Here is a 26,612-nt window from a genome sequence, read left to right on the forward strand (position 1 = left end):
ACCCAGACCCTGCCCGGGTCACATCCCTCCCCGACCTAGGTGGACAGCTGACACTTCGCGGCCGGCTTCAGCCTGGCTGCCCAGGGATCAGGCGGAAACCGCGGGAGGAGCCAATACCGGGGGCCACGGGTGCGTTCAGGAGGGAGGGCACAGGCGGGGCCCTCGGGTCCGAGGCCGAGGGGTTGGGCTGGTGTGGCTGCAGCAAAGGAACTGGGCTAGACCAGGAGGAGCCTAGGGTGTGTGCGGCCGGTGTCTGATCCGGTTAGCCGCGTCCAACATCAGCGCCGAGCTGCAGCTGTGCGGTGTGGTGAAGTGTCAAATCAGACAAGCCCGGTCGCCGTCTCGGCTTCCCCAGCCCACGCCAGGTGACCCGCCCAGGGCAGCTCCCGCCAAGGCCAGGAGCCCCTGACCCTGTGTCCCGAGTACAGGCGGTGGTGGCGTGTGCCTGGAGGGCCGCAGCGAGGACGCTACGACCCAGCAGGTGAAGTGGCCGACACGCGCCCGGTGCTAAGGGTCACCACGCGCCTCGTCCTCAGGCCCCGCCAGTCCCCGCCAGGGACACACAAGCGCCTCCAGCTCCCTGGAGCCGATCTCAAAGGAAAAGTCCAGAGACCATAGAAAGGCGCTGGGGTGGGGGCGGGGGGAGTCCCCAGACAGAGAATTTCAACCACAGGAGAGCACGGGGGAGGGGAGGGGAGGGAGAGGCGTCTCTGGCGGTAGGAAGCAGAGCAGGGGCAGAGTCTAGGAGGGACCAAGGTTTGGACCCTGTGGGAGAAGACGGAGGAGGTGGGTGGGGTTGCAGCGTAGCCCCAGTGAGTCTGGGCACCACGGCCTTGACCGCCAGGCAAGAGGCGGAGGAACCTGTCAGCAACCCTCCCCACCCCACCCCAGCGTTCCCCATAGCTGCTGTGGGCTTGGTGGAGGGTGTGACGGGGTCCCAGGCGGAGTACATCCTGTGGAGGCTGACGTGCAGGCACCCTCGGGGGTGCACGTGTGCACGTGCGTACGCGCGTGAGTCTGCACATATGTATATGTGTGCAAGTTTGCATGTGTGTGCGGGCTTGTGAGTGTGCATTGTGTGCGCACGAGAGTGCACACGAGTGTGTGCATGTGTCTGGCACACGTGTGTGCACGTGAGAGTGCACTGTGTGTGTGAGTGTGCACGCGTGTGCAGGTTTGTGAGTGCATGTGTGCACGTGCGAGAGTGCACACGAGTGTGGGCATGTGAGTGTGCACGGTGCATGTGAGTGTGCACGTGTGCGGGTCTATGAGTGCATGTGTGTACGTGCGAGAGTGCACACGAGTGTGTGTGTCTGGCACGCGTGTGTGCACGTGAGTGTGCACGCGTGTGCGGGTTTGTGAGTGCATGTGTGCGCGTGCGAAAGTGCACACGAGTGTGTGCGTGTGCATGTGTCTGACACGCGTGTATGCGTGTGAGTATACGGGGGTAGCAGTGGCTGGAGCCACACTTGAGTCCTGTCCGAGCCTTGGGCAAAGCCCTTCCCATCAACTTCCTGACCTGCGCTGGGGCCCCGTGAGCCCTGCCCGAGGGGCAGACCCTTTGGCCCCATTAGAGATCAAGGTGTGCCCGCCCCTCCAGTGGACACCGGGATTAGCGTCCCCAAGGCGACTCTGGCCCTTCCCCACCTCCAACCTCCCTCCAGGACATTTTTGTTGACCCAGCACCTTCCTGTCTTTGTCCCCTTAAGCCTCCGAGTACACCGTGGCTGGTTGTCCAGGCGGCAGTCCGCCCCCATCACTGTGCCCCACGAGGGGGTGTCCCGGGGCACCCTGGTAGCATTCGAACCCAGAGCCACTAGACCCGGACTCTGCCCTGGAGATAGGCATGGGGACCCAAGGCGGAAAGGGTGCCGGGCAGAGGCAGGAATGGGGGAGGAAGGAGAAGATGGGGGGCCCAGGTAAGGGAGTCACAGGGAGGTGAGGGCCCCCAAACGGCAGGGAGGGGTCATCAGGGGCAGGGAGGGGCCCCAGGCTGTGGGAGGTACGGGAGTGGGGAAGGGGACAGGGAGGGCGGGAGGAGTGGGGTGTCTGGTGGAGGCGGGAGGGGCCCCAGGGGGCGGGGGGTGGGTCTCCACGCCCCAGCCGCCCACAGGAAACCCAATCGCACTAATCTGCTCGGCTGACCGGTCGGGTGGCTGCGCCGGTGTCTGCTACCCCTCGGGCAGGCCGAGGGTGAGGGAGCAGTGGCTGCGGCGTGAGGACTGGACCATGAGGGGGGCACGGCCGGTGCTGCTGGTGCTGGTGCTGGCGGCCTGCAGCGGCGAGCTCGGTGAGGGGTGCAGGCAGAGGGGCCCGAGCAGAGGCGAGGCGGGGCGGGGAGGGGGGTGAGTGCGGAGGGAAGGGCAGGGCCCTCAGCCCAAGCGAGGGAGAGGTGGGTGCAGTACCAAAGGGCCTGCGCCCAGGGCTGGGACTGGCTGGGCTGGGGCAGCAGCAGAGGCCCCGGATGCCAGCTGGGGACCTGCCTGTCACTGGGGGCCTCGGGCCGCAGAGGGCACCGTCAGAATCGTGCTCCCTGGTTCCGGGGCCACGGTGGAGGCGGGCCTTGAGAGGCGTCTTGGGAAGACCAGGAAGCCTCTGGGAGGTCCGAGTCACCAGCTAGGGGAGACACCCCAGCCCCTCGGGGCCCCCACACCCAACCAGGAAAGGAGCTGGGCGGAGGGGAAACTGAGGTCAACCTGAAGACAGAGGGCCACACGGTGGAGGGGAGGGCCCTGCGGCCTCACTGGGCTGGGCGGCCAGGCCCAGCTGGGCTCCTGCGGTGGGACGGGACCCAGCAGAGGAGGGGAGGGCAGCACACCCGGGGGCTCCCCCCCCCGGCCTGACCTGCCTGGCCCCTGGGGCCATGGCTCTCCCCGCCTCTGCTAAGCCGATGCCTGTGGATGCACGCAGCCCGCACCCCTCCTCACTTGTTCCCGAGGCCCCACTGCACCCCTCGGTCGGGTGCTGCTCTCTGCTGATGAGGACCCCGAGGGGGTGTCCTGCCGCACCAAGGCCCTCCCTGACCCCGCAGGCCCCCCCTCAACGCCTCCCGAGCTGCCCAGTCCCCACCTCGGCCCGCCTCCCCTGGGAGGGCACCTTGTCCCCAACCTCCTGCCCAAACCTCCTGAATCCTCCCAGAGTTTCGGTGGGCGGGCACCCCCCGGGTGGCGTCATCCCCCTCGAACCCGGGCCTCCAGGACAGAGGGCTGGGGAGGGGCAGGGCCTGACGCGTCCTTTGCCGCTTCTCACCCAGTGGGGGCCCTGAGATGCTACACCTGTCACGAGCCCACCAGTGTGTCCAGCTGTGTCACCATCGCCACCTGCGGTGTCAACGAAACCATGTGCAAGACCACCCTCTACTCCTTGGAGATAGGTCAGCGGGTGCTGGGCGGGGCAGGGCTGGGGTCCCAGGGTCAGAGCTGCCTCCCGGGTGTCACCCCTGGCCAGCTGTGGGGGCCCCGTGCACAGCGCGCAGCCACGGCCCCAGCCGTTTTGCAAAAAGGGCTTTTGGTGGAAGCACTTCGCGCCCCCCCCGCCCCTGCCCCCCTCTTTCCTTTAACGGAAACGCACCTTCAGCCTTGCTCGAGGCACCTGGAGAGGAACTGCCTCCTCCAGCCAGGAATCCCCGTGTCAGCCGCTGTGTCCCTGGCACGTAGGACCCCCACGGTGGCAGAAGGAAAGAGGAGGGGGACTGAGGTGCAGCAGTGACCCCCACCCCCACCCCCACCCCGGGTCACGGGGCCACGCCTGGGGGCCCTGGGGTTCGGGAGCTGACCGGGCACCCAACGTGGCCCACAGTGTACCCCTTCCTGGGGGACTCCACGGTGACCAAGTCCTGCTCCAGCAAGTGCGTGCCCTCGGACGTGGACGGCATCGGCCAGACGCGGCCCGTGTCCTGCTGTAACAACGACCTGTGCAACGTGGGCGGGGCGCCCGCCCTGGACGGCCGCCGCAGCCTGGCCTTCGTGCTGGCGCTCCTCCTGCTCTGGAGCTTTGGACCCTAGAGCCCTCCCCCCCCGCCACCCACACCCCTGCAAGCCAGCCCCAACCGCTCTTGAAGAAGCACCACCCCTGCACCAGGCGTCCTGTGTCTGCTTTTGGGTGCCCTGCCCACGGGGGGCCGGGGGGCCTACAGCTGCGTCTCCGGCTCCGTCAGCCTCCTCCTGTGTCCCCCAAGGTCCCTCCCCAGCCCCTCCCCTCCCCTCCCGGTCTGCCTCTGGGCTGTCTCTAGGGGCCTCCTCTCCAAGTCCCATGACGTGGTAAGCGAGGACAGCCACTAGGCCCGTGACACCCACGCAAACCCTGTGGGGGAGGGGGCCTGACTGGGATGGGGCAGAGAGGGGGACCCCGCAGGCAGGGCAGCACCTGCCTGCCAGGGCCGAGTCACCGGTGGCTTCTCGGAGGAGGGGCCCTTAAGACCAGGCTTTGGATGACTGAGACATTGGTTGGGTAGAGGAGGGCAGGCCAGGCGGAAGGAAGCCCCGGGCAGGAAGAGTAACCTGGGATTGGGGATCAGTCCACGAAGCACCCACCGCCCGCTCACCTGGCCCCCGGGCAGGGCTCTTCCCTGCCCGTGCTGACACGATCCCCTATGTTGGGTGGCGGAGAGGGCCACCAGGCACGTTCTGCCTTCTCCAGGCTCGCCAGGCCCCGCTCCCTGGGTGCCCAGGGTGGCCCAACTCCAACGCGGAGGGGACCTTCATTCCACCACGGCCTCAGGCCAGCACAGAATCCTCCAGACATTTTCCCAGGAGTCACCTGTCCGGCAGGCCTCTGGTCCCCAGGGACCCCCAGGCCTGCACCTATGTTGGGGCTCGATGCTCTCACGTACACACACACGTTTGTGCACACACATGCGGTCCTGGGGCACACACGGCAAGGGCTCCGTGCCTGAGGAAGGCAGGCCCCAGCCCCCCAGCCCAGTGCTGACCTGCCCCCAGGGCCACCTGAGGGACGTGAGAAGGGGAGGGGAGGGCCCTCAGTCACCCCGTTCCACCGGCCTCTCCTGGGCCCCTGGTGAGCTGGCTCAGTCCTGGGAGGGGACACAGCACCAGCGTCCCGCCACGCTGAGATGGGGCTGGGAAGGCCTCCATCTAGTGTGCCAGTGCGCTCCCCGCGGGCCCGTGGCCCCGAGCCCAGAGAGCCCTCACAAGCAGCCATCACCCCTCCCGGGGCTTCCTGCTCTTGGATGGGGGACGGCAGCAGCCAGGACCTGAAGCAGGTCTGTCCTGGGGTGAAGGACACCCCGGGCCTCTGAGAGAGGAGACGCAGGGCCTGAAGGCCCCAAATCCCCAGGACCCCAGGACCCCCAGACCTCTGCTTCTTGTGATATGACGTGCAGTCTCAGGGGCTCTGTGGTCCTGAGCCAGCTCCTGGGGGACAGGACCCCCACAGCCCAGCAAGCCCCACCCAAGTGGCCAGCACAGACTGGCCACGTAGCATGACCACCATCCTCCAGAGAGCCCAGGCAGACTCCAGGAACAGCAGGGAACTCAGAGGTCAAGAACGGCCAAGAGCTGACCAGATGCCTCCCTTTGGGGGTCAACTCTGAGCTGTGACTTTGTCACGAAGGAGGCGCTGTCCACATCCATTCAACACACCCTCACCTGGCTTTTCTCGCGTGTCTCACAAGAGTGAGGAGAGTGGTGGGGACTTGAGACTTACAGCCTGGGCTGAGACTCGATACACACACACACACACACACACGCACGCACACGTGTGCACGCACACACACAGCCTTCCAGCCAAACACGGGAAAGCTGTGCACCCCTGTCCTGGCTGTGCCCCTCCTCCCTCGCCCGCCTCTGCGGACGGCCGAGCACCCTCTCTGCCATCCACATCTTCCAGGCTTTCCCTGCCTGGGCAGGGGCTGTGCCATGCCACGTCCACCACGACTCCCTCGTCTTTACGGCTGCCCTCGCGGCAACGACGCTCCGCCTGGTTTACAGGTCAAAGAAAGGGGGTCAGAGGGGCTTATGGCCACACAGGTGGAGCCGGGACCCACTCAGGCTGCCAGGCTCCACACCAGACACTCCCTGGCTCCTCTCGCAACATCCTGGGCGCGACTGTGCACCAAGCCCTGGGGAAGGGCTGCCCTGCTGCTGCCTGTGCCTGCACCTGCCAAGTGTGGCCCAACTGGTGGTTTGCAGCAACCGTGGCCTCTTCCTTCCCAAGTAACGCCCTCCCTTTGTTTCCTCGGTCCACAAGGCCAGCTCACGCCTGCCCTCGAAACTGCCCTGGGTCCTTGGGCTCATCCTACAAACAGGAATGCAAAGTCCAGCGGGGCAAGGGAGTCACCCCGAGGCCACACACGGAGTCAGCAGCGAATCCAAGACCAAAACCTGGGCCTCCTGAGTGCCAGCCAAAGCTCCTCCCAGCACGCTGTCCCTTCTGGAGACTGGGATGTAACTCCATACCCTACAGTAGGGCCCACCCGCCCTCCACCACTGTGCCTGCTACGCATTCACACTCCTTCATCTGCCGGGTACTCCCCCGTCTACTCACCTCCTGCCTCCCCCCATCGCCCTCCCTCCACTCACGCACTGCCTTCTACCCATCCACTCCTTCAAACATCACCCACCCACCCATCTATCTACACATCCACCCATCCATCCATCTACCCACCCATCTACTCATCCATCCATCCACCTGCCCATTCACTCGTCCGTCTACACATCCACCCATCCATCCATCTACCCTCCCATCTACTCACCCATCCATCCACACATCCACCCACCCATCTACTCACCCATCCATCCACTCACCTACTGCCCTCCCCTATCTCCCTCACTCCATTCACACATTGTCCTCTACCCATCCACTCCTTCAAACATCACCCACCCACCCATCTATCTACACATCCACCCATCCATCCATCTACCCACCCATCTACTCATCCATCCATCCACCTGCCCATTCACTCGTCCGTCTACACATCCACCCATCCATCCATCTACCCTCCCATCTACTCACCCATCCATCCACACATCCACCCACCCATCTACTCACCCATCCATCCACTCACCTACTGCCCTCCCCTATCTCCCTCACTCCATTCACACATTGTCCTCTACCCATCCACTCCTTCAAACATCACCCACCCACCCATCTATCTACACATCCACCCATCCATCCATCTACCCACCCATCTACTCATCCATCCATCCACCTGTCCATCCACTCGTCTGTCTACACATCCACCCATCCATCCATCTACCCACCCATCTACTCATCCATCCATCCACCTGTCCATCCACTCATCTTTCTACACATCCATCCATCCATCCATCCACTCACTCAACCATCTACACATCCACCCACCCACCCACCCGTCTACCCAGCCATCTATTCACCCATCCATCCACCTGTCCATCCATCCATTAGGTCCTCAGAGGGCTGAGAAACCAGAGAGGCTGGAACACCAGGAAGACCTATGGATGAGGCAGCTCAGTGGGCCTCAGAGCATGTGGAAGATGTGGGGCTGGGATTGGGAGACCAGAGAGGGTGCCCGCCGAGAGGCCGAGCACAGGCAAAGGTGTGGGTACGGGAAGATTTGCGGTGGGGAGTGGGCAGTGAAGGAGGCTGGCAGGCCAAGCGGGGGCGGGGACGCTGAGGGGTGGGCAGAGCCCTGCTGTCTGGGGCCTAAAACTGAGGGAAGCCCAGGCTAGGTCTAAAGGTCATTTGCACGGAAGGGGCTGGCAGTGATTGAGGGGACTCTCTGGAGCCCCACACCCATCAGCCTGGGAGGAGCCTGGGGGGCCCAGACCATCCGACCTGACACGGTCCCTACACCTTACCAGGCAGGCACTCACCCTCCTCTGCACGCGGCCTGACTCCCCACTCCCTCCGGACCTCTGGTCTGGTGGGCACCTACGCCAGGGAGAGGGACACCTGGGTGTGAAGGACACTGGCCTTGGCCCTGGTTGGGCGTGACATACACCTGAGTCTGGGCCACAGGGGGCTCAGCACCTGTGTGGTGCTTGTGGGCCAGCACCAGGTGGCTAGAGCGAAGAGGGGTCCCGGTCCCCAGGGCCTGTGAATGATTGGCCCGCCCACCCGCTGTGCCGCCTCCCACCTCCGCCCTGTCCCGCACCACCCTGCTGACTCACACGCTCCCGCCACCACCCGGCAGGAACCACAGAGAGGGCAGGGTATAAGTGCCCACAGAGGCGGCCGCTCCCCGCTGCCGAGCACGGCAGATGGGGCGGATGGCCCGGTGCGGGGCTCTGCTCTGGCTTCTGCTTGCAGCCTCCTGCCTGCACGCTGGTGAGTGGGTGCCTCCTCTGCGGGGAGGGGGGCCTCCGACACCCCCCACTGGGCTCATCTCCCTCCCCCTAAATGAGCCTCCTGGATCCTAGAGCCTTTGCTCGGGACGGGCTTCGAAGCCCTACTCTCCAGGCAGGAAAACCAAGGCACAACAGAGGAATGCGGCGTTCAAGTCCACGGGTCGGAGCCCTGGGCCTTGCAGGGTCGCGGCGAGGCGAGCCGCGTCCCCCAACAGGGATGGCGAGGGAGACACGCCAGGGGGCACGTGGGGTACGGCCCAGGGGTTAGACCATACGTGGCCTCCTCCCAGATGGGTCTCAAGGCCAGGCGACGACGTCTGCCCCATCCCTCGCCCAGGTGAGGCCTTCAGATGCTTTACATGTGAGCAGCCCACGGCCATTCCTTTATGCAAGAACATCACTCGCTGCAAGCCGGAGGCCACGGCCTGTATGACTACGCTGGTGCTGATGGAGGCCGGTGAGTCTGGCCCACAACAGGCCCGGGGGGGCCGCAGTGGTCACCTTCCCCCAGAAGGCCCTCGGGACTGGGGGTGGGGCCCCGAGGCGGAGCCCCCACAGCCTGCCTCTGTGGTGCCGCACGAGGGCGGCATCGGCCCCGGGGCCCCAGGCTCCCACCTCAGGGCTGGGACAGGAGCACGGACGGCTTCCTGGCCCAGCCATCAGTTTGGGGGCCGCAGGGTCAAGGGCGTGGAGGTCGGGGCAGCCGGGGAGGGCAGCGGGCCGTGGCGGAGCAGGCGCTGACACCTGCCCGCCCTGGCAGAGTACCCCTTCAACCAGATGCCCCTGGTGACCCGGTCCTGCTCCAACTCCTGCTTTGCCACTGACCCCGACAGCATGGGGAGCACCCGCGCTGTCTACTGCTGTTTCCGCGATCTGTGCAACTCCGTGCAGGCCACCAGGCTCGGCGTCAGGGCCCTGGCCCCGCTGGGGGCCCCACTCCTTCCCTGAAGGGCCTGCCACCACCAGAGGCCACCCGTAGCCGCACGCTTCCAGAAGCTTCCGGTTAATCATGGGACTCAAGGGGTGAGAGCCTTGCCAGGGGCCTCCCTGCCCGCCAACCCCCACACTTGCAGAAAATAAACAAAGTCAGGGCAGACACGACCTCTTTCCTTCCCGGGTGCCGAGAGCCCCCGGAGCTGGCCTCCAGGGGAGCCGAGCTGAGTCGGGCCCATTCTGGGCACCTGGCCCTTTTCTCATCCAGGGCCGTTTGGACTCATTTCACAGAAGGGGAAACGGAGGCTTGGGAGGAGAAACGCATCCTGGGCCAGACTTCCTGCAAACCAGTCCCACGGCCCCGGAGACCAGGACAGGCTCCCTAGCCCAAGGCAGATCTGTCCCCACCCCCAGAATCTCCCCCGAAACCCCGGGGGCATCGCCCCCACCCCCGCCCCCTGGGTGGAAGGGAAACTGAGGTCAAGAGTGGGTACGTCTCGCTCCACACGTCCGGCACGGGGGTGCTGCAGCCGCAGCAGGAGGCGCTGGGCAGAGGGCACAGGGGGGGAACAGGCTGCCTGCCCCATCGGCCCAGGCCTTCCCAAGTGCACGTGGGGTGCCTCTGGGCCAGCTGACGCCCACACATCTCCCGCGCTTCAGCCACCCCGCCCCCCCGACATTGGGCGTACCATGACCTTGGCCCCGGGGGACAGCTGGAGTGAGAGACCATGCCCGTGGAGCACTGAAGACGTGCCAGCTCATCCCAGACACCCAGGGCCAGTGCTGGGCTCCCTGCCACGCCCCCAGCCAGCCAGCCGGGCAGCAGCAGCCTCGGCCGCAGCCGAACCTCAGACCCCTGCTTCCCCCTCCTGAGGCCTGCCCCCCACCCGCGGGCCACGGCCTGGCTCGGCAGCGCTGTGCAGAGGTGGAGGCAGGAGACACATCCAGTACACTGCACATCGGCAGCCTTGGGGCCTGAATGACCCCAGGGTGTCACTGCCCCTCTCCAGGCCCCAATTCCCCTCGCTGCCCTCTGGCTTAGGCACTTTCCAGACTCCGCATTATGGCCAGGCTTCCAGAGAGTCTCTACCAGGCCCGGGATTTGGAGGCAAGGGGCCCGGGCCCCTTGGGGACCACGGGGACAAAGTGAGACATCACTACAGCCTTTCTTGGCCTCAGCTTCCAGTGGGGCAGCAAGGATATGGCTTCTGAGCTCTTCAAGGTGCGGGGAGGGGGGCGGTGAGCCTGCGTGCCCGGCTCCACAGCCACCCCATCCCTGGAGGAGGCAGGTGGCTGGCCAGGCGCACCCGCGGGGTCTTCACACAGTGCCAGCCTGGCAAACAGAGGGCACCCCTGCCCCATCACCACCTAAGCACGGGGCTACCCAGCCCTCCCCTGGCGGGAGTTGCCAAGTGACCTGAGCCCAAGGAAAGCCCTTGCTCTGTCTGTAGCCCTGAGGACACCTGAGGTCAGATCTGCACATCCCTGTGTCCCGCCCCCCATCCCCAGGAGCTGGGGAGGCCACAGGTGGGGCCCCGGGAGGGCTGGCCCTGGGGTGGCCGCACCAGCTGTTGACACTTGGGGCCTGAGGATTGAGGAGGTGGCGTGTGGGGTCACAAAGAACGCAGAAAGAGGAGAGATACCCCCCCAAGGTCACCCGGTTCCTGGGCGGGGAGGGTGGGGCAGCCCAAGCCCCACCTTGGCCAGCCCTGTGCCCTGGACACGTGTCCCCTGGTCAGCAAGGACCCCTCTGTGGTCAGACCTTCTCCAAACAGAAAGAGCAGGAGGGAGCCTCCCCTCCCCTCTGCCCCCATCTGGCTGGGGTGTATCTCCCTTGAGCAGACAAAGAAACTACTGCGCCCCCAGGACACAGGGACGTCCAGCCCAGATGCCCCACCACCCTGAACACCTCACACAGACACACAGACCCGTCCTGCCCCCCCCCCCCCCAGCCCCTGCCCTGCTCCGGGATGCCAGCTGGCAACTCACCACCACCGGATGGACCTGCTGGGACCCAGACCCACTGTGCGCAGCTTCCCGTCCACAGTCCCCGTGGGGAATCTGTCCTGACACCTGTATGGACCCCCCAAGTTCCCCCGCCCCAGGTTGTCCCCGGTCCTTCACTCCCTGCAGAAGCCCAAACACCCTCGCGGGCTGCGGGCCGCAGGCCGGCTGCTCAAGGCAGGTGGGAGGCCCGGCCTCCTCGCCAGCCATGTGACCTCAGCCGGGCCGCATCACTCCCCCATCTCCGAATGCCATGTTGCAAACCCAACTTTTCCAACTACCCATTCTTTTCTGGGCCCCCGGACTGGGGCCCTCCTGAGCAAGTGGTCAGAGCACGACATGGCCCATGCCATTGCTCACCTGTCTTCTATCCCGGTGGCCACACTTCCTGTCCTCTTTGAGGGGCTTGCAGAAGGGCCCCTGTGCTGTCCCACCCATTAAGGTCCACTGACCTTCTGCCCCACCTGCTGTCCCACTTCCCCGCCCCAGCAACCCCAGAGTCTGAGGCCTAACCTCCCAAACTCTGGAGGATCACGGACTGGACCCTGGGGCCAAACCAGAAACTTGCACCAGCCATCCGCAGACTGGGACATGGGACAGCAAACCCCCAGAGCCGGGGACAAGGAGAGCACCAGGGTCTGCAGGGGGAGTGGGGCAAATCCTTCCTGGCCTCGGTCCCATGCTCTGTGCAAGAGGGGCCAGTCCTGCCCTGCCCACCTAGTCCCTAAGTTCGTGGGACCCCGAGAAGCCTAGCCAGCCCCCACACCAGAAAACACCTGTGGGGGCCCGCTGCTTCCCTGGGGGGTGGGGGCTTCAGAAATGAGGTCTTCCCCCAGCACACTGACATTAAAAACCCTTTAATCTTGGGGTTTCTTTAAATAAAACAGAAACATTGCAGCTTTCCCGTTGCAGCTGTAAGGCAGAGATCAGCGTGGGGGGCAGGCAAGGAATCGGGGGGCATCCCTGCGCTCCTGGCTCCAGCTGGCGGCGGGGTTCCGGGACAGGGTGGAAGGAGGCAGCTCTGGGGCCCTGGCGGCTCTGACCTACACCATGGGGCCCCAGACTGGCTTCACCCACAGGGTGGGGCCGAACTCCCACCCCCCAAAGCCCACGCCCTAAGGGTCCTGGGCCTCCCACTTTTCCCGTCACCTCCACCCTGAGGGCAGAGCTGTGTCAGGGCATCTGAGTCACCCCCATCCCGTGCCCAGCACAGTATGGGGGAAGGGGACATCAGTAATGGGCGGAGGGGGAGGCCTGAGCGGGCTGGGGCGGTGGGGGGGGGGGGGCGGTGCTGGGCCGACAGGGCTGGTCGTGGACCGCTCCAGCTGGGAGACGTGGGCCTGGCGGGTCCATCCCGCACCCTCTGGCCCTGGCAGGCAGGGACCGGCAGGCAAGCGCCCCCACGTTGAGGCTGGCGGGCAGGGTGTGGTGGTCATTGGTCCTTGACGACATCACTGAGGCCGCTCTCAGCCCTGAGCAGCTGGCTGCTGGCCTCGTTGTAGGCAATCCAGTGCCGTAGGTCCTCTGGGAGCTCGGGGGGCTCCACCTGCAGGGCGACAGGGGGACATTCCCATGGCCCCGCTGTCCGGGGGACAAGCAGGGGTGCAGGGAGGGGTGACATTCCCACGGCCCCGCTGCTCCGGGGACGAGCAGGGGTGCAGGGAGGGGTGGCCAGCCAGGGCACGGCCTTCACACCTCTGGGCCTCTGCTCACGCTGTTCCCCCTGGAACGTGTCCTCCGCCTCCCCTTGCAGGTGGCCCTCCCTGAGGCCCCCAGTGCCATTCATCCTCCTGTCTCGAGACACCATCCTCCTTCCTCAGGCCTGTCTCCCCAACAGGGCCACACCGGAGCCGTCCGTGCGTTCCCAGAACCCAGGCAAAGCCCTCTGAGGACAGCTGGTTGGAGAGGGGTGACGCGTGACCCGGAGCAGCCAGCGGCCTCAGGAGTCTGGAGCAGGGGAGTGGAAGGGTGGCTGTCAGCCACCCTCTGCTGGGAAAGTGCTGGACGGGGGCTGCCGTGAACCTCTCTTCTCCAGCATACCACGAGAAGCTGGACCAGAAGCTCTGGGCCCACTGCTGCGATCCCCCCGCCCCCCCTCCACCCCCATGCAGCCAGCCATCATGGGGAGGCAAGAGGCTGCCGGGCCAGGCCTGAGAGGTCACAGGCCTCGGGGACGGGCTTCGGGTGTTCCCAGGGGAAAGGGGACAAGTAGAGTGGCAGCCCTGGCCTCCCCCGGAGTGAGGGGAGCTCTGCTCAATGTCCAGGCTTTTGGGATCACTCTCCTCCCAGCCAGCGGTGGCGAAACCGGACTTGGAGCATTTCAGCCCAGACACTGGGCTCAGACTGCCCCGTGTAGGCTCTGCCTGGGGCCCACCTCACCTAGCCTAGGCACCTGGGTTCCTCCTGGCCATGCCCTGGCCCTCCCATCTGTGGCTGGGCATCCTTGGGCACACCTGCTGAGCCTCGCTATTGGCTCTCTTGGAAGTCACTTCCAGCCCCCACCGGCCACGCGGCACCCTCTGTTGTAGGAGAGACTCCCTCTTTTAGTCCCAACTCTCAGTCCCTCGACTTAAAGCCTCCGTGACCAGAGACTCCCCACGCCGGCCTCCTTACATGTGAAAGGGCGTATGGAGCATCTCTGTCCCTATGGGGTGGGGGACACCCAGGACCTTTGGGGGGGTGTCCAGAGACAGAAAACCAGGGAGCTATGCCCATGGCCTCTGTGAGCCTCAGTTTCCCCACCTCCAGTATGGGGGAAAGACCACGCTCTCACGATTAACATGAGACCATGTCCCCCCTTGTTCAGGAGGCACCTGTTCAAAGCCAGAGAGGGCAGCGCCCTCGTTTAGAGCACCCAGGGGTTGGGGCAGGCCCTGGCTTTGGCACGGAAGCTCCTGAGGCAAGTTTTCGGGACGCCGCCTCAGGCCGGAGCCTGCCCTGGAAACCATTCCAGTGGTGGCGCGCTGCCGTCCCCAGGGCTGCCGTCCCCAGGGCCCCGTTGCCACGCCGCGGTAGCCAGGCTGGGCTGCGCTGGAAGGAGCAGGCCCTGGGGAGGGTCCCTTAGCCCCACACGGGCACTGCGGCCCTCTCGCCAACTGGAAAAGGCAGAAGGGCTTGCAGCTCTGTGAGTTCAGTCCCCCAACCCCAAACCCAGGTGGTGGTGACCCAAGCCCTCAGCTCCAAGCTGTGTGCAAAGGGCGGGGGAGGGGGTGTCCTCGGGTCCTTGGGAACTCCCAGTAACCTCTCACGGACACCATCCCGCCTGTTGAGAACCAAGGACCAGAGAAGGTGGCTACACACTCCGAGCCACACAGCAGCATCAGGACTTAGATCCCCGGGAGAGGCCTGGTCAGGGCTTCCCTGTCGGCGCAAAAGCGGGGGGTACCGCATGGGGTGGCATGGAGTCCTGAGAGGCGAGCTTAAGAAGTGGCGGGCGGGGAGCACGCTAAGAACGTGTATGAGGAGTGGATTCAGGGACCCTGGGAGCTCCCAGGGAGAATGGCCATCAGTGAAGTGAGGCCCTGGGTCCAAAAGTAAGGGCTGGAGTGTGGCACTCAGCGGGACAGGAGCACCCCAAGGGGGTGGCCTTCCCCAGAGGAGGGGGCAGGGACCAGGAACCCTCAGGGCCCCGCGGAGGGTGTGCACCCGGGCCCGGGGAGGGGGGAAGAAGGTGCTCACCCTGTGTTTGCACAGGTGCTGCACGACGCGCTCCGGTGAGGTGCCCAGCACATGCTGGCGGGAGCGCAGGAGCGCGCACACGAAGCCATCGCGCAGGCTGATGAAGCGCGCCTCCAGGTAAAACGCTCGCTCGTCCCAGCCCAGCAGGCGGGTGCGCACCTCGAAGGGCTCGAACAGGCGCAGCGAGCGGCGATAGCGCGCGCACGAGGCGGCCAGCACGGCGCGGGCCCCGAGCGCGCGCAGCGCCCCCAGCACCCCGCAGCGGGTCAGGTGCGCGGCGCGCGCCACGTCGGCCTCGCGCAAGTAGCGCGCGTTGTTCATGTGCAGCAGCAGGTCCAAGTCCGAGGGCAGCACGCGGCCCGCGTAGCGTTGCTCGGCCAGCAGGTCGCGGACGCGCGGCTGCAGCAGGCGCGCGCGCAGCACGGCGCACGGCACGCGCACCAAGTACCAACCGTCCAGCAGCGCGAAGTAGACGAGCGCCAGGACCAGCGGCGCCACGAGCAGCCCCAGCATCGCGGCGGCAGGCGCGGGGTGCGGCGGAACCCGCGGCGCCGGTGCCGACCGGGGCGCGCTGCGCTGGAGTCCGCCGCGCCGGTGCCCGCGCCCCGCCTCGCCCGCTCGCCGGAACCGGCGAGAGCCGAGCTACCGGAGCGAACCACCTCGCGAAGCCGGCTGGGGAGGGACGCGCCGGAGGCGGCTGGTGCCGCAGGCCAGGGCCCCGCCCTCCCCGCGCCAGCATCCCCCCCCCCGGCGCCCTCAGTGGTCCGTCCCCCCCCATGTCCGCGCGCCTCCCGCCCCGCTTTCGCTTTCGCTGCGCGCCGCGCCACAGCGGCATCTGGCGGTCGCGGCCCGCGATGCAGGCGCAGGAGAGGGCGAGCTGGTCCGCGGCGTCTCCCCCCCCCCCCCCCCCCCCCCCCCCCGCTCGCTGCGAGCCCTCTTGTCTCTCCCCAGCCGTCGAAGATTCGGTCCCTGATCTGAGCAGAGGCAAAGGCTCCAGTACCTCCCGGCCCAAGTTGCAGGACTTTGCAAAAGAAGTGGACGCCGCCGTCCGCAGCGGCACTGCTTCAAGACTGTCCTGGAAACCGACCTTCCGACGCTCCAAAACATCCAGGGGCTCTCCACCTTTGCAGGGCGCCCCAGCCCCAGCGCGCATGCGGCCGATTCAGGGCGCATCACAGTCTGGCCCCTAAGCCTTTCAGTCCCAGCTGGTAACCTCATTACCCCCACCAGCACCACTCCCACCCCCAGGTCCTGGCAATCTCAAACTCATTCCCAAGCATTCCCGTCCTTGGCCCGTTCAGAAAGGGAGCATATAACGCCCGCAATGGGGGGAGAGGACTCTGCAAATGTAAAGGGCTCGACAGGGGCCTCATAGGTGTCACGAGCACATGGGATGCGGACCCAGCAGTGTGCAGCAGGCACTCCAGCGTCCTCTCTGTCCCCTTCTCGGCAACACTGGGCAGGAAAGCCCGGAAGAGGTCCATCCAGCTTTCCCAGCCCGCCCCCAGCTTGCCAGTGACCTGGGAGGCCACCTCCTTAGGTCCGCACTGGGGCCCTGGAGAGGTGGAGGCGGCTCTGAGAACAGCACCCCCCAGCGGCCACACTGAGAGGGCTTTGGTCCAGTCCACACCGGGTTGGGCTCCCGGCGACCGCCAGTGCCACAATGGCAGGTGGCTTCCCTTCCCTCGGGCACCATCGGGGCAGAATTCTTTGCTTTTCTGGCTTTGCTTCTGGGGCCAGCAGTTGGGCAGAATGGGATCTGGGTTTTCCTGGGTCCTTGGATCTGCTTGGATACTCCGCGGACAGGAAGTTCATTCTCAGGGCGGACCCAGCTGCCCCAGGAAAGCCTGGGGGTAGGAAAGGCCTTCCCCACGCATTGTTCAGCCTTGTCCCTGCCCTGGCTCAGCTCCACACCATCTGTCCCTGAGGCGGGACAGCTTCTCGGGATGAAGGTGTCCTTCGAGCCCCCTTGGCAGCTGCTCTGTGAATGCAGCCTGGTCACCTCCTTGTCCCACCCCCACAGCGGGGGCCTGCTTCTAGAAGCCTGTTCTGGAAATGTCAGTGAAGGTTGGTAAACAATAGAATGGGGGAGGGTGGGGGATGCTTACAAGACCCCTGCCCCCATCCTCTGACAGCCGGGGCTCCCTCTGCCAGGGACCCTCCCCTTCCATCTTCCCCTTCCCTGACCCCCAGACAGTCTAGATGCCCAGAACCTGGTCTCACTGTGCCTTTACGCACGATTGATTATGTCAGCAGGGACTGCCATCTCCCCGCTGGACCCCGAGGCCAGGAGGTCGCTTTGATGGCCCAAACCCAGGGCCAGCACAATCGATGCTGGCCAGGGGCTCCCCAGGAACCAACTTCTTCTTAGCCGCCCACGTCCGGCTGCATCAGCACCAGATGCGGGCATGCTGTGGTGGTCATGGCAGACTGGTGGGGGTCTCGGGCAGGTCAGGGACTCCTGGGCATCAGACCTGGAACCCCTCTGCTCTGGCTTCGTATCTGAGAGGCAAAGAGGGAGGAGGGGCTGGGAGACAGCTGACAAAGGTGGGGCCCCACTCCCCCGCTGCCAGAGAGTCTGACATGTGACCCCTGCGCCCCCTCCAGTAGAGCCCCTGCTGCACCCCAAGTCCAGCCAGGGAGGAGCAGGACTCACAGAGCAGCGCCCAGGCCGCTGACAGACACTGCGCCCTGCCCACCCAGTACTGTCTTTACAGACACCTGAGTGGTCGAGGGTGGAGACATCAGCAACCTGGTCTGGGGGCGTCAATCCCAGCCCGAGAGGGGCCAGGCAGACGGGCCTGGGACTGGCGTTCCGGGGAAGGGAGGGCTGCGCCAGACCACCTCCAGCCTGGGGCTGAGGGTGCTGCTAGGGTCAGAGATGACCGCTCAGGGAGCGCCCTTGGAGGCCTGACCTAGGTGACCGAGCCCACAGAGGAGGATGGCTAGGCGCCAGCTGTGTGGCCTCAGGTCAGTTCCTTCACGTCTCTGTGCCCTGCCTCACCGGGTGGTGGTGAGAATCGATGAGTGATTGCACGGGAGACCCATGAGAGCGCACCTGGCCTCTGGTAACGGGGATACGTGCTATATTATCTCCTACTGTGACAGCCGCAGAAGGCTCGGACAGTGTCCCTAACACGGAGAGTGCTCGGGAAATGGCACCTTTTTTTTTTTTTTTATGTTTTTTTATCTAATTTTGAGAAAGAGAGAGAAAGAGACAGAGGGCAAGCAGGGGAGGGGCAGAGAGATTGGGAGACACAGAATCCAAAGCAGGCTCCAGGCTCCGAGCTGTCGGCACAGAGCCTGACGCGGGGCTCGAACCCACAAACCGTGAGATCATGACCTGAGCGGAAGTCAGACGCTGAACCGACTGAGCCCCCTAGGCGCCCCTTGGGAAATGGCATCTTAAAAACTAACGTAAGTCTGTCTGTCCAGGAGACCACCTCAGCCACAGGTGCAGCCGTGAGGGTCTCTGTTCCTTACTATGGAAAGATACATGTTTAGAAAGCAGTTTGTCGGGGAGCGTGTGAAGCATGACCCGGGCACAGATTCACAGTGCATCTGCGCGTGTTTGCACGTGATGCGTCACGAAGACGGAAAACGGTGACCCACGTTATCCTAGGGTTTGGGGAGCCGAGTCCTGTATGCTTTTCTTTCTCGCCGTTCCCTAGTTTGCGAAGATGAGGCGGTGTGGGGAGAGGGAGGTGGGGGTCCCAGCCAGACCCTGCCGTGGGCCCGCAGCTGAGGGGCCCTGGGCCTCTGCAGGTGGACCCCCTGCCGTCCCCACCCAGGGGAGCAGGAGGAGGCCCCAATGCGCTGCATGTGCGGAGGGACTCCTGCCCTTCCCTCTGTCCTGGAGTGAGGGAGGGGCAAGGCTGGCCCCCTCGGGCTCTCAGTTTGAGGCCACACGAACTTGGGAATGGCTCAGGAGGTCAGAGGAGTCCCCAGTCCGGGGAATGGAGGACCCAGCGAGGTCTCCCACTTCTCAGGGCCCGCCGTCCCTCTCCCCTCACCCTGGCCCAAATGTTTCAAACCCAGAAGCCTGGGACAGGGTCTGGGGGTCTGGGGCACTGCCTCACTTCCCGGAACCTCACCCCGGAGGAGGACCCCTGCCTGAGAGTGTGGCTGACGTGTGGGTCGCCGTGGGCTCCCTTCCCTGCTCGGTGGACGGAGGCCTGTCCCTCCGGACTTCCAGGCCCTGCCGTGGCCCCGGTCACACTGGTGTTTGAGATCCTCTCTGTGCTTTATTCCTTTTCGAGCTCCACCTGCTAACATGGCACATATTTCTGTATTTACCCTGTTCACCTGACCCCCTCGTCCGGTAAGCTCGGTGAGCGGGGGTGGCTCTAGGGCATGGAGGGAGGTTGGGGAAAATGCATCCCAGCGTGGGAGACCGCTGATTCTGGCGTGCCTGGAACAGCGCCTGGAACGTAGTAGGCGCTCCACAACCACTGGCAGGACAGATGCACCAGTGTCCTCTACGGTCACCTGGCCAAGGTGGACAAGCCCAAACTCCAGCCTGGCCAGACCCTCATGGGCCTGAAGCTCTGCCTGAGCCCCCCCTCCCCCCCCCCCCGCCCCGACCCAGTTCTATGGTGCCCTCTCAGGAAACAAAGCCCCAGCCCTGGACCCTGGACCCTGGACCCTGGACCCTGGACCCTGGACCCTGGACCGGAGCCAAGCCAGGTCTATGTGCTGAGCGTGCCTGGGGCCCCAGAGGGGCGGGCGTGGGAGAGGCCAGAGCCTGCGCGGAGCCGGATCTGAGCTGGGCCCCGGAGGCAAGGAAGAAGCGGGGAGGACCAGCACTGGAGGTCACTCGGGACGTGCACAGGGAGACTCTGGGCCTCCGGTCTGGACTTGTTGGTCAGTGTGGCCCTGCCCCAGCCCATCCCTGAGCTCCAGAAGCCGGGCTCTAATCCTGCCTCACCCACCACTCAGTAGGGGTCTTGGCCAGAAGCGCCCCCCTGTGCAGGTTCCCGCCCTGGCTCCGCTCACACAGCCCACCCCACGTGGCCGACAGGTCCTGGCGCTGGAGCCCCCAGGGGCAGGGAGGCAGCCCCTGTGTTTCCCAAGGGGCTTTCCCAGGAATTGAAAAGGCGAGGCTGGGACCCTAGGCTCACAAGCACTGTGAAAGGAACCCCGCTCCTGGACAGGAGGGACCTGAGGTCACGGGGCAGGGGGCAGCTTCGCTGGGGACCCTTTTGCATAGTTTGAATTTTTCACCGTGGGTGTGGAGAACTTACAGCGGACAAAACAAAACATTTAGGAAACAGGCAGAGGGAAAGGACAGGGCGGGGACGCCGAGGAGGCCTCACACAGTAGCAGCCCCTCCCACCCAGAAACCGCTGAGTCCTGTGGATCCTCAACGCTCGCTCGCAGCAGAGGGGGGTCCCAGGTAAGTATCTGAGGCTCAGAGAGGTCGAGTGATCTGAGTGAGGCCACACAGCAAGAGACGGGGTCCCCAGGGATGCCGCCCTACCTTCTGCAGCTGTGTCCTCCCTTCCCGGTGTCTGACATCTGTTTCTGCCCAGGCTTGGGCTCCACCCCATGTGGCTGGCTACGGACATGGCCACAGCCCACGGATGTGGATCCAGGTGGCATCCAACACAGCCCTGGACCCCAACCCTGACTCCCACCCAGGGGCGCGCGAGAACAGAGCTGTCTGCAGGTAAGTCAATGGGACTTTATTAAGGGCCTACTGGGTGCAGGGGTTACTGCTCCAGGACTCCCAGGGACATTGGGAGCTGGACCCCCTCCACACCCCATCTCTTGGGGCTCCCAGGACCTCTCACTCCCTGCCCCTAATTCTACTCAGTACATCTCATCTCAGCCTTTGTGGGGCCCTCCTGAGTGCCTGCTCCTTGCTGGTTACAGGTGACCCTATGACTGGGACATGGCTCGGCAGGTAGAGGTGGAGAGAGTGGTCAGGGAAGGCTTCCTGGAGGAAGAGTATGCCTAAGCGAGGATTAAGGAGTGGGTTGGAATGTGGGGGTTGTGTGGGCCGTGTGCAGGCTGTCGCACATCAATACAGCCCAGCCTGCTGGGCAGTGGGAGCTGGGCAGGAGTCCTAGGGAGCCATGGAAGGCTAGAAAGGGCAGAGGGGCATGGCCCGACCCGAGTTAGGGTCCAGGAGGGGCCTCGACTGGACCAGGTGTGTATGAAGAGTGCCCTGGGGCCCCTGGGACACAGTGGGGTCCTCCTGCCTCCTACATCCGGCTAGGGCCCCAGAGCAGCAGGCCACCGAGAGCCGTGAGCAGCGCCAGGGTGACAAGAGCTGGCTGCAGGGCATGGGCCCCGTTGGCATTGCACAGGTCACTGGAGCAACAGGTGATGTTCTTCTTGCCCAAGTAGTAGTTCTGGGAGTCATCCACACAGTGCGAGGTGCAGCCCTTGCTAATGACGGTCAGGAAGCCAACAGCACCTGGGGGTGGGGGCCGCTCAGCTAGGGCTGGGTCCCGGGTGTTCGCCCACCCGGCCTTGTCCCAGCTCCCACGGCCCTCTTCCTGTCCTGACTCTGAAACTCTGGAGTCATCCCAGGTGACTGCCTCAAGACCGCCAGCAGTGCGAGGGCAGGCGCTTGGGCTCATCTGTATCCACATGCCCAAGGCAGCCAGACCTTCTGCTGGGCACTAGACATGCCTAATGAATGGGTGAATGCAGGGATGGATGGATGGATGGATGGATGGATGGATGGATGGATGGGTGGGTGGATGAATGGGTGGATGAATGCAGGGATGGATGGATGGGTGGGTGGATGGATGGATGGTAGATGGACAGATGAAGGGTGATGGGTGGACAGACAGACAAGGGATAGGTGGGGGGGGGGGATGAACGGATGGGAGACAGAACACCTGTATCCATGGGTGGGTAGATGAACAAGTGGCCAGGTGCACAGAGGATGAGCAGTTCAGTGGCGGAGACCTAAACCCAGGTGCTCTGAGTCCCTGCCAAGGCAGGGAAGGAGATGGCAAAAGGCAGGGCAGAGCCACACCCAGCCCGGGGCGGGGTGGGGGGTGGGGGGGAGTCTGGGCAAGGTCACGCGGAGGACTCGGGGGGCAGCAGGGCCACTCACGGATGCGCTGGGTCCAGCACTGGGTATCAGAGTGGGTGCAATTCTTCACGTGCAGGCAGTTCTGGTTGCTCACCTGGGCCTCGCAGAAGTAGCACTGCAGGGCACCGCCTGGGGGGTGGGGGCGTGCTCAGAGGCTGCCCTCCCACAGAGCAGGAAGGAGCCTCATTTTCTCGTCTGTCGCACTTTCCAGGCTGCTGGGAACGTGCAAGAGCACAAGAGCCTGCCGCAAACTGGGACATCCTCACGGGGAGGGCACTGCGCCCATCAAAGCCCACCCGGGAAGGCTCCAGTGCCCGCTTCCTGTCATGGCGTCTGGAATCCACCAGTAGAGCCCCAGCCCACCCCTCCGGGTTTTAAAGCTCTGTTAAAAAGCCTATGGTCCAAGAGGGAAGGGGGTGACGCACCCCTGGGTGGGAGCTAGCTGGCTCACCCCACTTGGCAGCCAGCCCAGCTGGGCACGGGGCAGGTGGGCGCAGGGTGGACACACCTGCTCACGTCCTTCCGTCGCTGTCCCTAACAGCCTGCGCAAACCCCACCCAGCCTCCCAGGCCTCCCTGGTGCTGCGTGATCGGCACGGGCCCCGGCCTGGGTCCTGCTCTGTCCCTGGGAGTAGCGGCCCCAGCTGTCACACGATGTCTCCTCCGATCAAAACAATGGTGGAGCTGGGATCCAAGTCACCCAACTGCAAGCAGGCCCCGTGCTGCCAGCCCTGTGCTCGGGCACCACACACACCAGCTGACCTCCAGCAGCCTGTCGGGCCATTGTCATGATCCCCACTCTCTAGCAGAGGAAGCTGAGGCTCTGAGAGGTTTAGCGATTACCCAGGATGGGAAGAGACCGAGCTAGGCCTGGAGTCCAGGCCAGAGCAGCGAAGGCCCACACCTGCCCCCTCCCCCCACCGGGTGTCTCCTGTCCTTGCTGCCCACAGTGGACCCCAGGGCTGGGCCTGGGGAGGGGACCTGGGTCCTCTGAGGACAAACCTCAGCCCTCTCCCGGTTCACTCTTCCCTCCTGCCTCTGTGGCACTTCCTAACTTGAGGCTTTTTGCCCCCGTGCTTCCTCTCTACTCTGCAGGCTCTCAGTGCCTCCCTTGTCCGTCTGCCCTCCGAGCGCCAGGCCCTGCGCACGGCGGTCAGGAGAAGAGCCCCCGCGTGCCCTGCCCACTCTGGGTGAGCCATTACTCCATCCTGGCTGCACTGCGAGCCGCCCCAGAGGGGGACGCGGGCAAGGACAAAAGTCCCTTCTTCCTGCCGCCGCCTCCGCTTCCTTCCACCTGACCTCCCTGCTCCCTGTCCCCCTCCTCCACCTCCTCTCTCTCTGTCCTTCCGGGTGGGTGCTCTCTCTGAGGGCCCCCCGGTCTCCCTGGATTGCCCCCACCCCAGCCCTGTTCCCGTGGCCCTGCCCCGGGCTGGGGGAGGTCTCACTTGGCTGCAGGGCCAGGCCGATGGCCAGCAGGGCGAGGACGACAGCCTTCATGGTCACCAGCGGGCAGCGGTGGCGTGGACCTCGGGGTGGCTTTATATCGCTTCGGCTGGCAAGGCGGAGGCTCCACTGCCCACTGTCAACACGGACGGGTTCCCCGCGGCCAGCAAGCACCACGGGTAGATCCCAATCTCCACCCGCCCGGCCGGGCTGCACCCGCCACTCCCTCTGTCCTCCCGTCTGCTTCCGGAAGGCAGAGCCTGCCCAGGGAAGGGGCCGCCCTCCCCACCTGTGGCCATTTCTTAGCCACCCCAGGGCGAGGCGCCAGGCTAAGCCTCTGCCCACCTCACACCAAGCGGTGAAGCCAGAGAAGGGTGTGACCACCTTGTGCAAGGTGGAGGGCGACCTCCCTGGGCCTGTGGTGCTCCTAGGGCTCCTGGTCCCACAGGAGCGACAGACCTTGGACGGCTGCAAACAAGAAGTGCCTCGGGAGGGGGCCGCCCTGGGAAGTGCCCCGGAGGCTTGGGGGTGGGGGGCTGGCACAGCCAAAGTGCACTGTCCTGCTGCATTGGGCTGGGTGCAGGCTCACCCCTCGTGACCTTACTTAATCCCCATACAACATGGAGCTTTAGCTGCAAGAGAGGCGGGGAAACGCAGTAGGAGGAGGAGGGGGGGGTGGCAGAAGGCAGGACATTGCCTGCACGCCAGACCCACTCTCCCCCTGTCTGTGTCCTGGGGTCCCACAAGGGTCCCAAGGGCTTCCCCTGGCTGGTGACCTGAGGGCGGGAGGTTCAGAGGCCAGGCCATCTCTCCTGCTGTGCCCTGACCGCGGGGTGCTCTGTGCAGTGAGTGGCTGCATCCCCATGGGCCAGCCTGCTCCCCTCCTGCTAGCCCTGCCCGGCCTGTGCTGACTGTTCTGTGCCCTCACCCCTCCAAGCCCAGGGGCCCAGTGCCTTCCTGCTGCTGTTGGCCTGGGGCCCTTTCTCGGTCCCCATTGTCCCTCCAAACTTGCCCCTCCCTTTGTAAACAGTCTCCCTGTGACCCCTTGGAATGTCCCGCAGGTGCTGGCAGGTACAAGCCACGCTCACTGCCTGCTGACCCCAGTGTGTCTGGGGGCGGGCGGTGAGGGGCCTCTCCCATGGGGGGAGAGGACCTTTCACTTCCTGATGCCCTCCTGGCCCAAAGATGGCATCTTTGACCTCACTTTACCATCTGACCTCATGCCCTTGGGCTCCTCCCTGGGAGGAAGCCCCAGGGTAGAGCAGGGGCTGCGCTGTGGTGCTGGCAGGTCGCTCCCGGGGATGTGTCATCTCCCAGCCCTCTGGGACAGGGATGGGGGTGGGGGTGCGAGAGCAGAGCGACCCTTCCCGGTGGGGACAGCTTCCATCCTCTCACCCTGAGTCCTGGATCAAGATGACACAGTGACATGGGCCCAGGGTGAGACCCACACCTCCCCAGCACTCGCTGCACCGCTGGGGTCTTTCCTGCCCAGCCGCCTGGCGCCCGCCAGTTTGCACGCTTTCCCCGGGAGGTGTCTCTCCTGAGGCCCAGGAATGGACAGGACCTTGCTCAAGCTCACACGGAGGTGAGCACGGTCCCCCCACTCCAGCTGCCTTCCTCCTCTTCTGCCTGCTCCGAACTTTCTCGCGGAACACCCCCACCCCCACCCCCCCGCCCCCAGCCCGCGATCCCACCAGCTCAGGTGCCTTGGAAGGTAAAGTGTTTGTGACTTCACTGCGCCTGGCCGTCTGCCTGTCTGCCCACCCCCAGCTGACCGGGACTGGGGGCGCCCCAGACTGGAGCCTTTCTTATCTGTCTCTTTTTACTCAAGGCACCCGGCACCTAGCACCAGCCTGGGACATTCAGTCCTCAAATATTGACAGGTGTATGAATGTTTGTTAATCTGATTCGATACGAGGCGATTACTCTCTGGCCGTGGTCTCAAGCAGGGTGCTTCTGTGCCCCGGGGCACGTTTGGCCTAATGCCTGAAGACATGGTCGGTTGTCCCAACAGGGGGGTCATCCTGCACAGGACGCCCCCACCACAGAGGCGCTTCCAGCCTGAGGCCAGCAGAACCACGGGGCAGGAGGCCTGCCCAGGGCCGTGGGCACGAGGCTGCTGTCCCAGCGTACGGGCGGCAGAGAATTAGACCAAACAGGATCGCCTTGAGTCTAAGGAGCCAATGAGCTCTGCTGGGCTTGGGACTTGCCTGGGACCCACCCCCGCTTCCTTCCTTCCGACTGCTCCTTCTTGGTGGGAAGGTCTATCCGTGTCTGTCTTGTCGCTGCATTCTGGAAGCGCATGACTTGTCTGATTTCCCAAGTGTGCAGCCGGAAGGAATCATCGTCTCCCCCAGACCTGATGTTGGGGCCGATGCTGGCATGAGTTAAGGCTTCGGGGCTGTCGGGGAGGAACGAGTGAGTGCACCTTGCCTGTGAGAAGGACGTGGGGTTTGGGGTGCCGTAGTCAAATGCTACGGTCTCAATTGTCCCCCCCAAATCCCCACACTGAAGCCATAACCCCAATGGGATGGTACTTGGAGGCGGAGCCCTCGGGAGGTGATTGGGTTCAGACAAGGTCATGCGGGTGGGGTCCCCCCGATGGGCCAAGTGCCCTCATAAGATCAGACACCAGAGCTCCCCCCACCCCCTGAGCCCACAGCGGGGAGGCGGCTGTCTGCACGCCAGGAAGGGGGCCTCCCCCTCACCCGGCCGGCCGACGCACCGCTCTCAGACTCCCAGCCTCCAGAGCCGCGAGAAACAAACTGTGTTGTTTACAGCTCCTGGTCTGTGGTGCTGTGTTCGGGCCGCTGACTGAATATTGAAGCCCATGGCACGATGCCCTAGATAGAGTCCTCGACTCCACCTTTGACCCTGTCAGCCCCAAACTAAGTCCTCACTAGGGTCACAGCCTGAATCCTGACCCTGCTCACCGAGTAAGCCCTGACCCTGACCGTACCCTGAACCCTGACCCTGGTCACTGACTGTGCCCTGTCCTGTCATCCACGCTTTGGGCACACACTGAATACAGCCCCTCAGCCTAGACTGAGCCTGGAAAACCTGTCACAAAGGGATGGGACTCCCTGCAGTGGACGGGGTCAGGGTGTGGCTTTGACATGACTCACCCTTAGCCCTGCTCTGGTGTCACCTCCCTGGGCTCCAGATTTTCCTGTTCTCTTTTGGCTTTCCACCTACCTGCCCAACCGGTTGGGTTCCCTG

General features: G+C 64.7%; 4 protein-coding genes across 4 annotated transcripts; 2 read left to right on the plus strand and 2 right to left on the minus strand.

Annotated features, from left to right (window-relative positions):
* The first annotated feature begins 2,119 nt into the window (after window positions 1-2,119).
* On the plus strand, window positions 2,120-4,069 carry LYPD2 (LY6/PLAUR domain containing 2). The gene is made up of 3 exons (XM_027063753.2): window positions 2,120-2,290; window positions 3,254-3,373; window positions 3,799-4,069. Exons 1-3 carry the CDS (start codon window positions 2,230-2,232, stop codon window positions 4,002-4,004), a joined length of 387 nt encoding a protein of 128 aa, XP_026919554.1. The 5' UTR covers window positions 2,120-2,229; the 3' UTR covers window positions 4,005-4,069.
* Window positions 4,070-8,133: 4,064 nt separating this feature from the next.
* On the plus strand, window positions 8,134-9,379 carry SLURP1 (secreted LY6/PLAUR domain containing 1). Its single transcript, XM_027063525.2, has 3 exons — window positions 8,134-8,265; window positions 8,623-8,742; window positions 9,046-9,379. Exons 1-3 carry the CDS (start codon window positions 8,199-8,201, stop codon window positions 9,231-9,233), a joined length of 375 nt encoding a protein of 124 aa, XP_026919326.1. The 5' UTR covers window positions 8,134-8,198; the 3' UTR covers window positions 9,234-9,379.
* A 3,114-nt stretch (window positions 9,380-12,493) lies between these two features.
* On the minus strand, window positions 12,494-15,555 carry THEM6 (thioesterase superfamily member 6). Its single transcript, XM_027063756.2, has 2 exons — window positions 14,901-15,555; window positions 12,494-12,768 (listed from the first exon to the last, which is right to left on the minus strand). The coding sequence occupies exons 1-2, from the start codon at window positions 15,411-15,413 to the stop codon at window positions 12,655-12,657; spliced, it is 627 nt and encodes a 208-aa protein (XP_026919557.1). The 5' UTR covers window positions 15,414-15,555; the 3' UTR covers window positions 12,494-12,654.
* Window positions 15,556-20,544: 4,989 nt separating this feature from the next.
* PSCA (prostate stem cell antigen) lies at window positions 20,545-23,762 on the minus strand. Its single transcript, XM_015087881.3, has 3 exons — window positions 23,396-23,762; window positions 21,973-22,080; window positions 20,545-21,321 (listed from the first exon to the last, which is right to left on the minus strand). Exons 1-3 carry the CDS (start codon window positions 23,445-23,447, stop codon window positions 21,107-21,109), a joined length of 375 nt encoding a protein of 124 aa, XP_014943367.1. The 5' UTR covers window positions 23,448-23,762; the 3' UTR covers window positions 20,545-21,106.
* Between the last annotated feature and the right edge of the window lie 2,850 nt (window positions 23,763-26,612).

This window comes from Acinonyx jubatus, chromosome F2 (genome assembly GCF_027475565.1).
Source record: "Acinonyx jubatus isolate Ajub_Pintada_27869175 chromosome F2, VMU_Ajub_asm_v1.0, whole genome shotgun sequence".
NCBI classification, from domain to species: Eukaryota; Metazoa; Chordata; class Mammalia; order Carnivora; family Felidae; genus Acinonyx; species Acinonyx jubatus.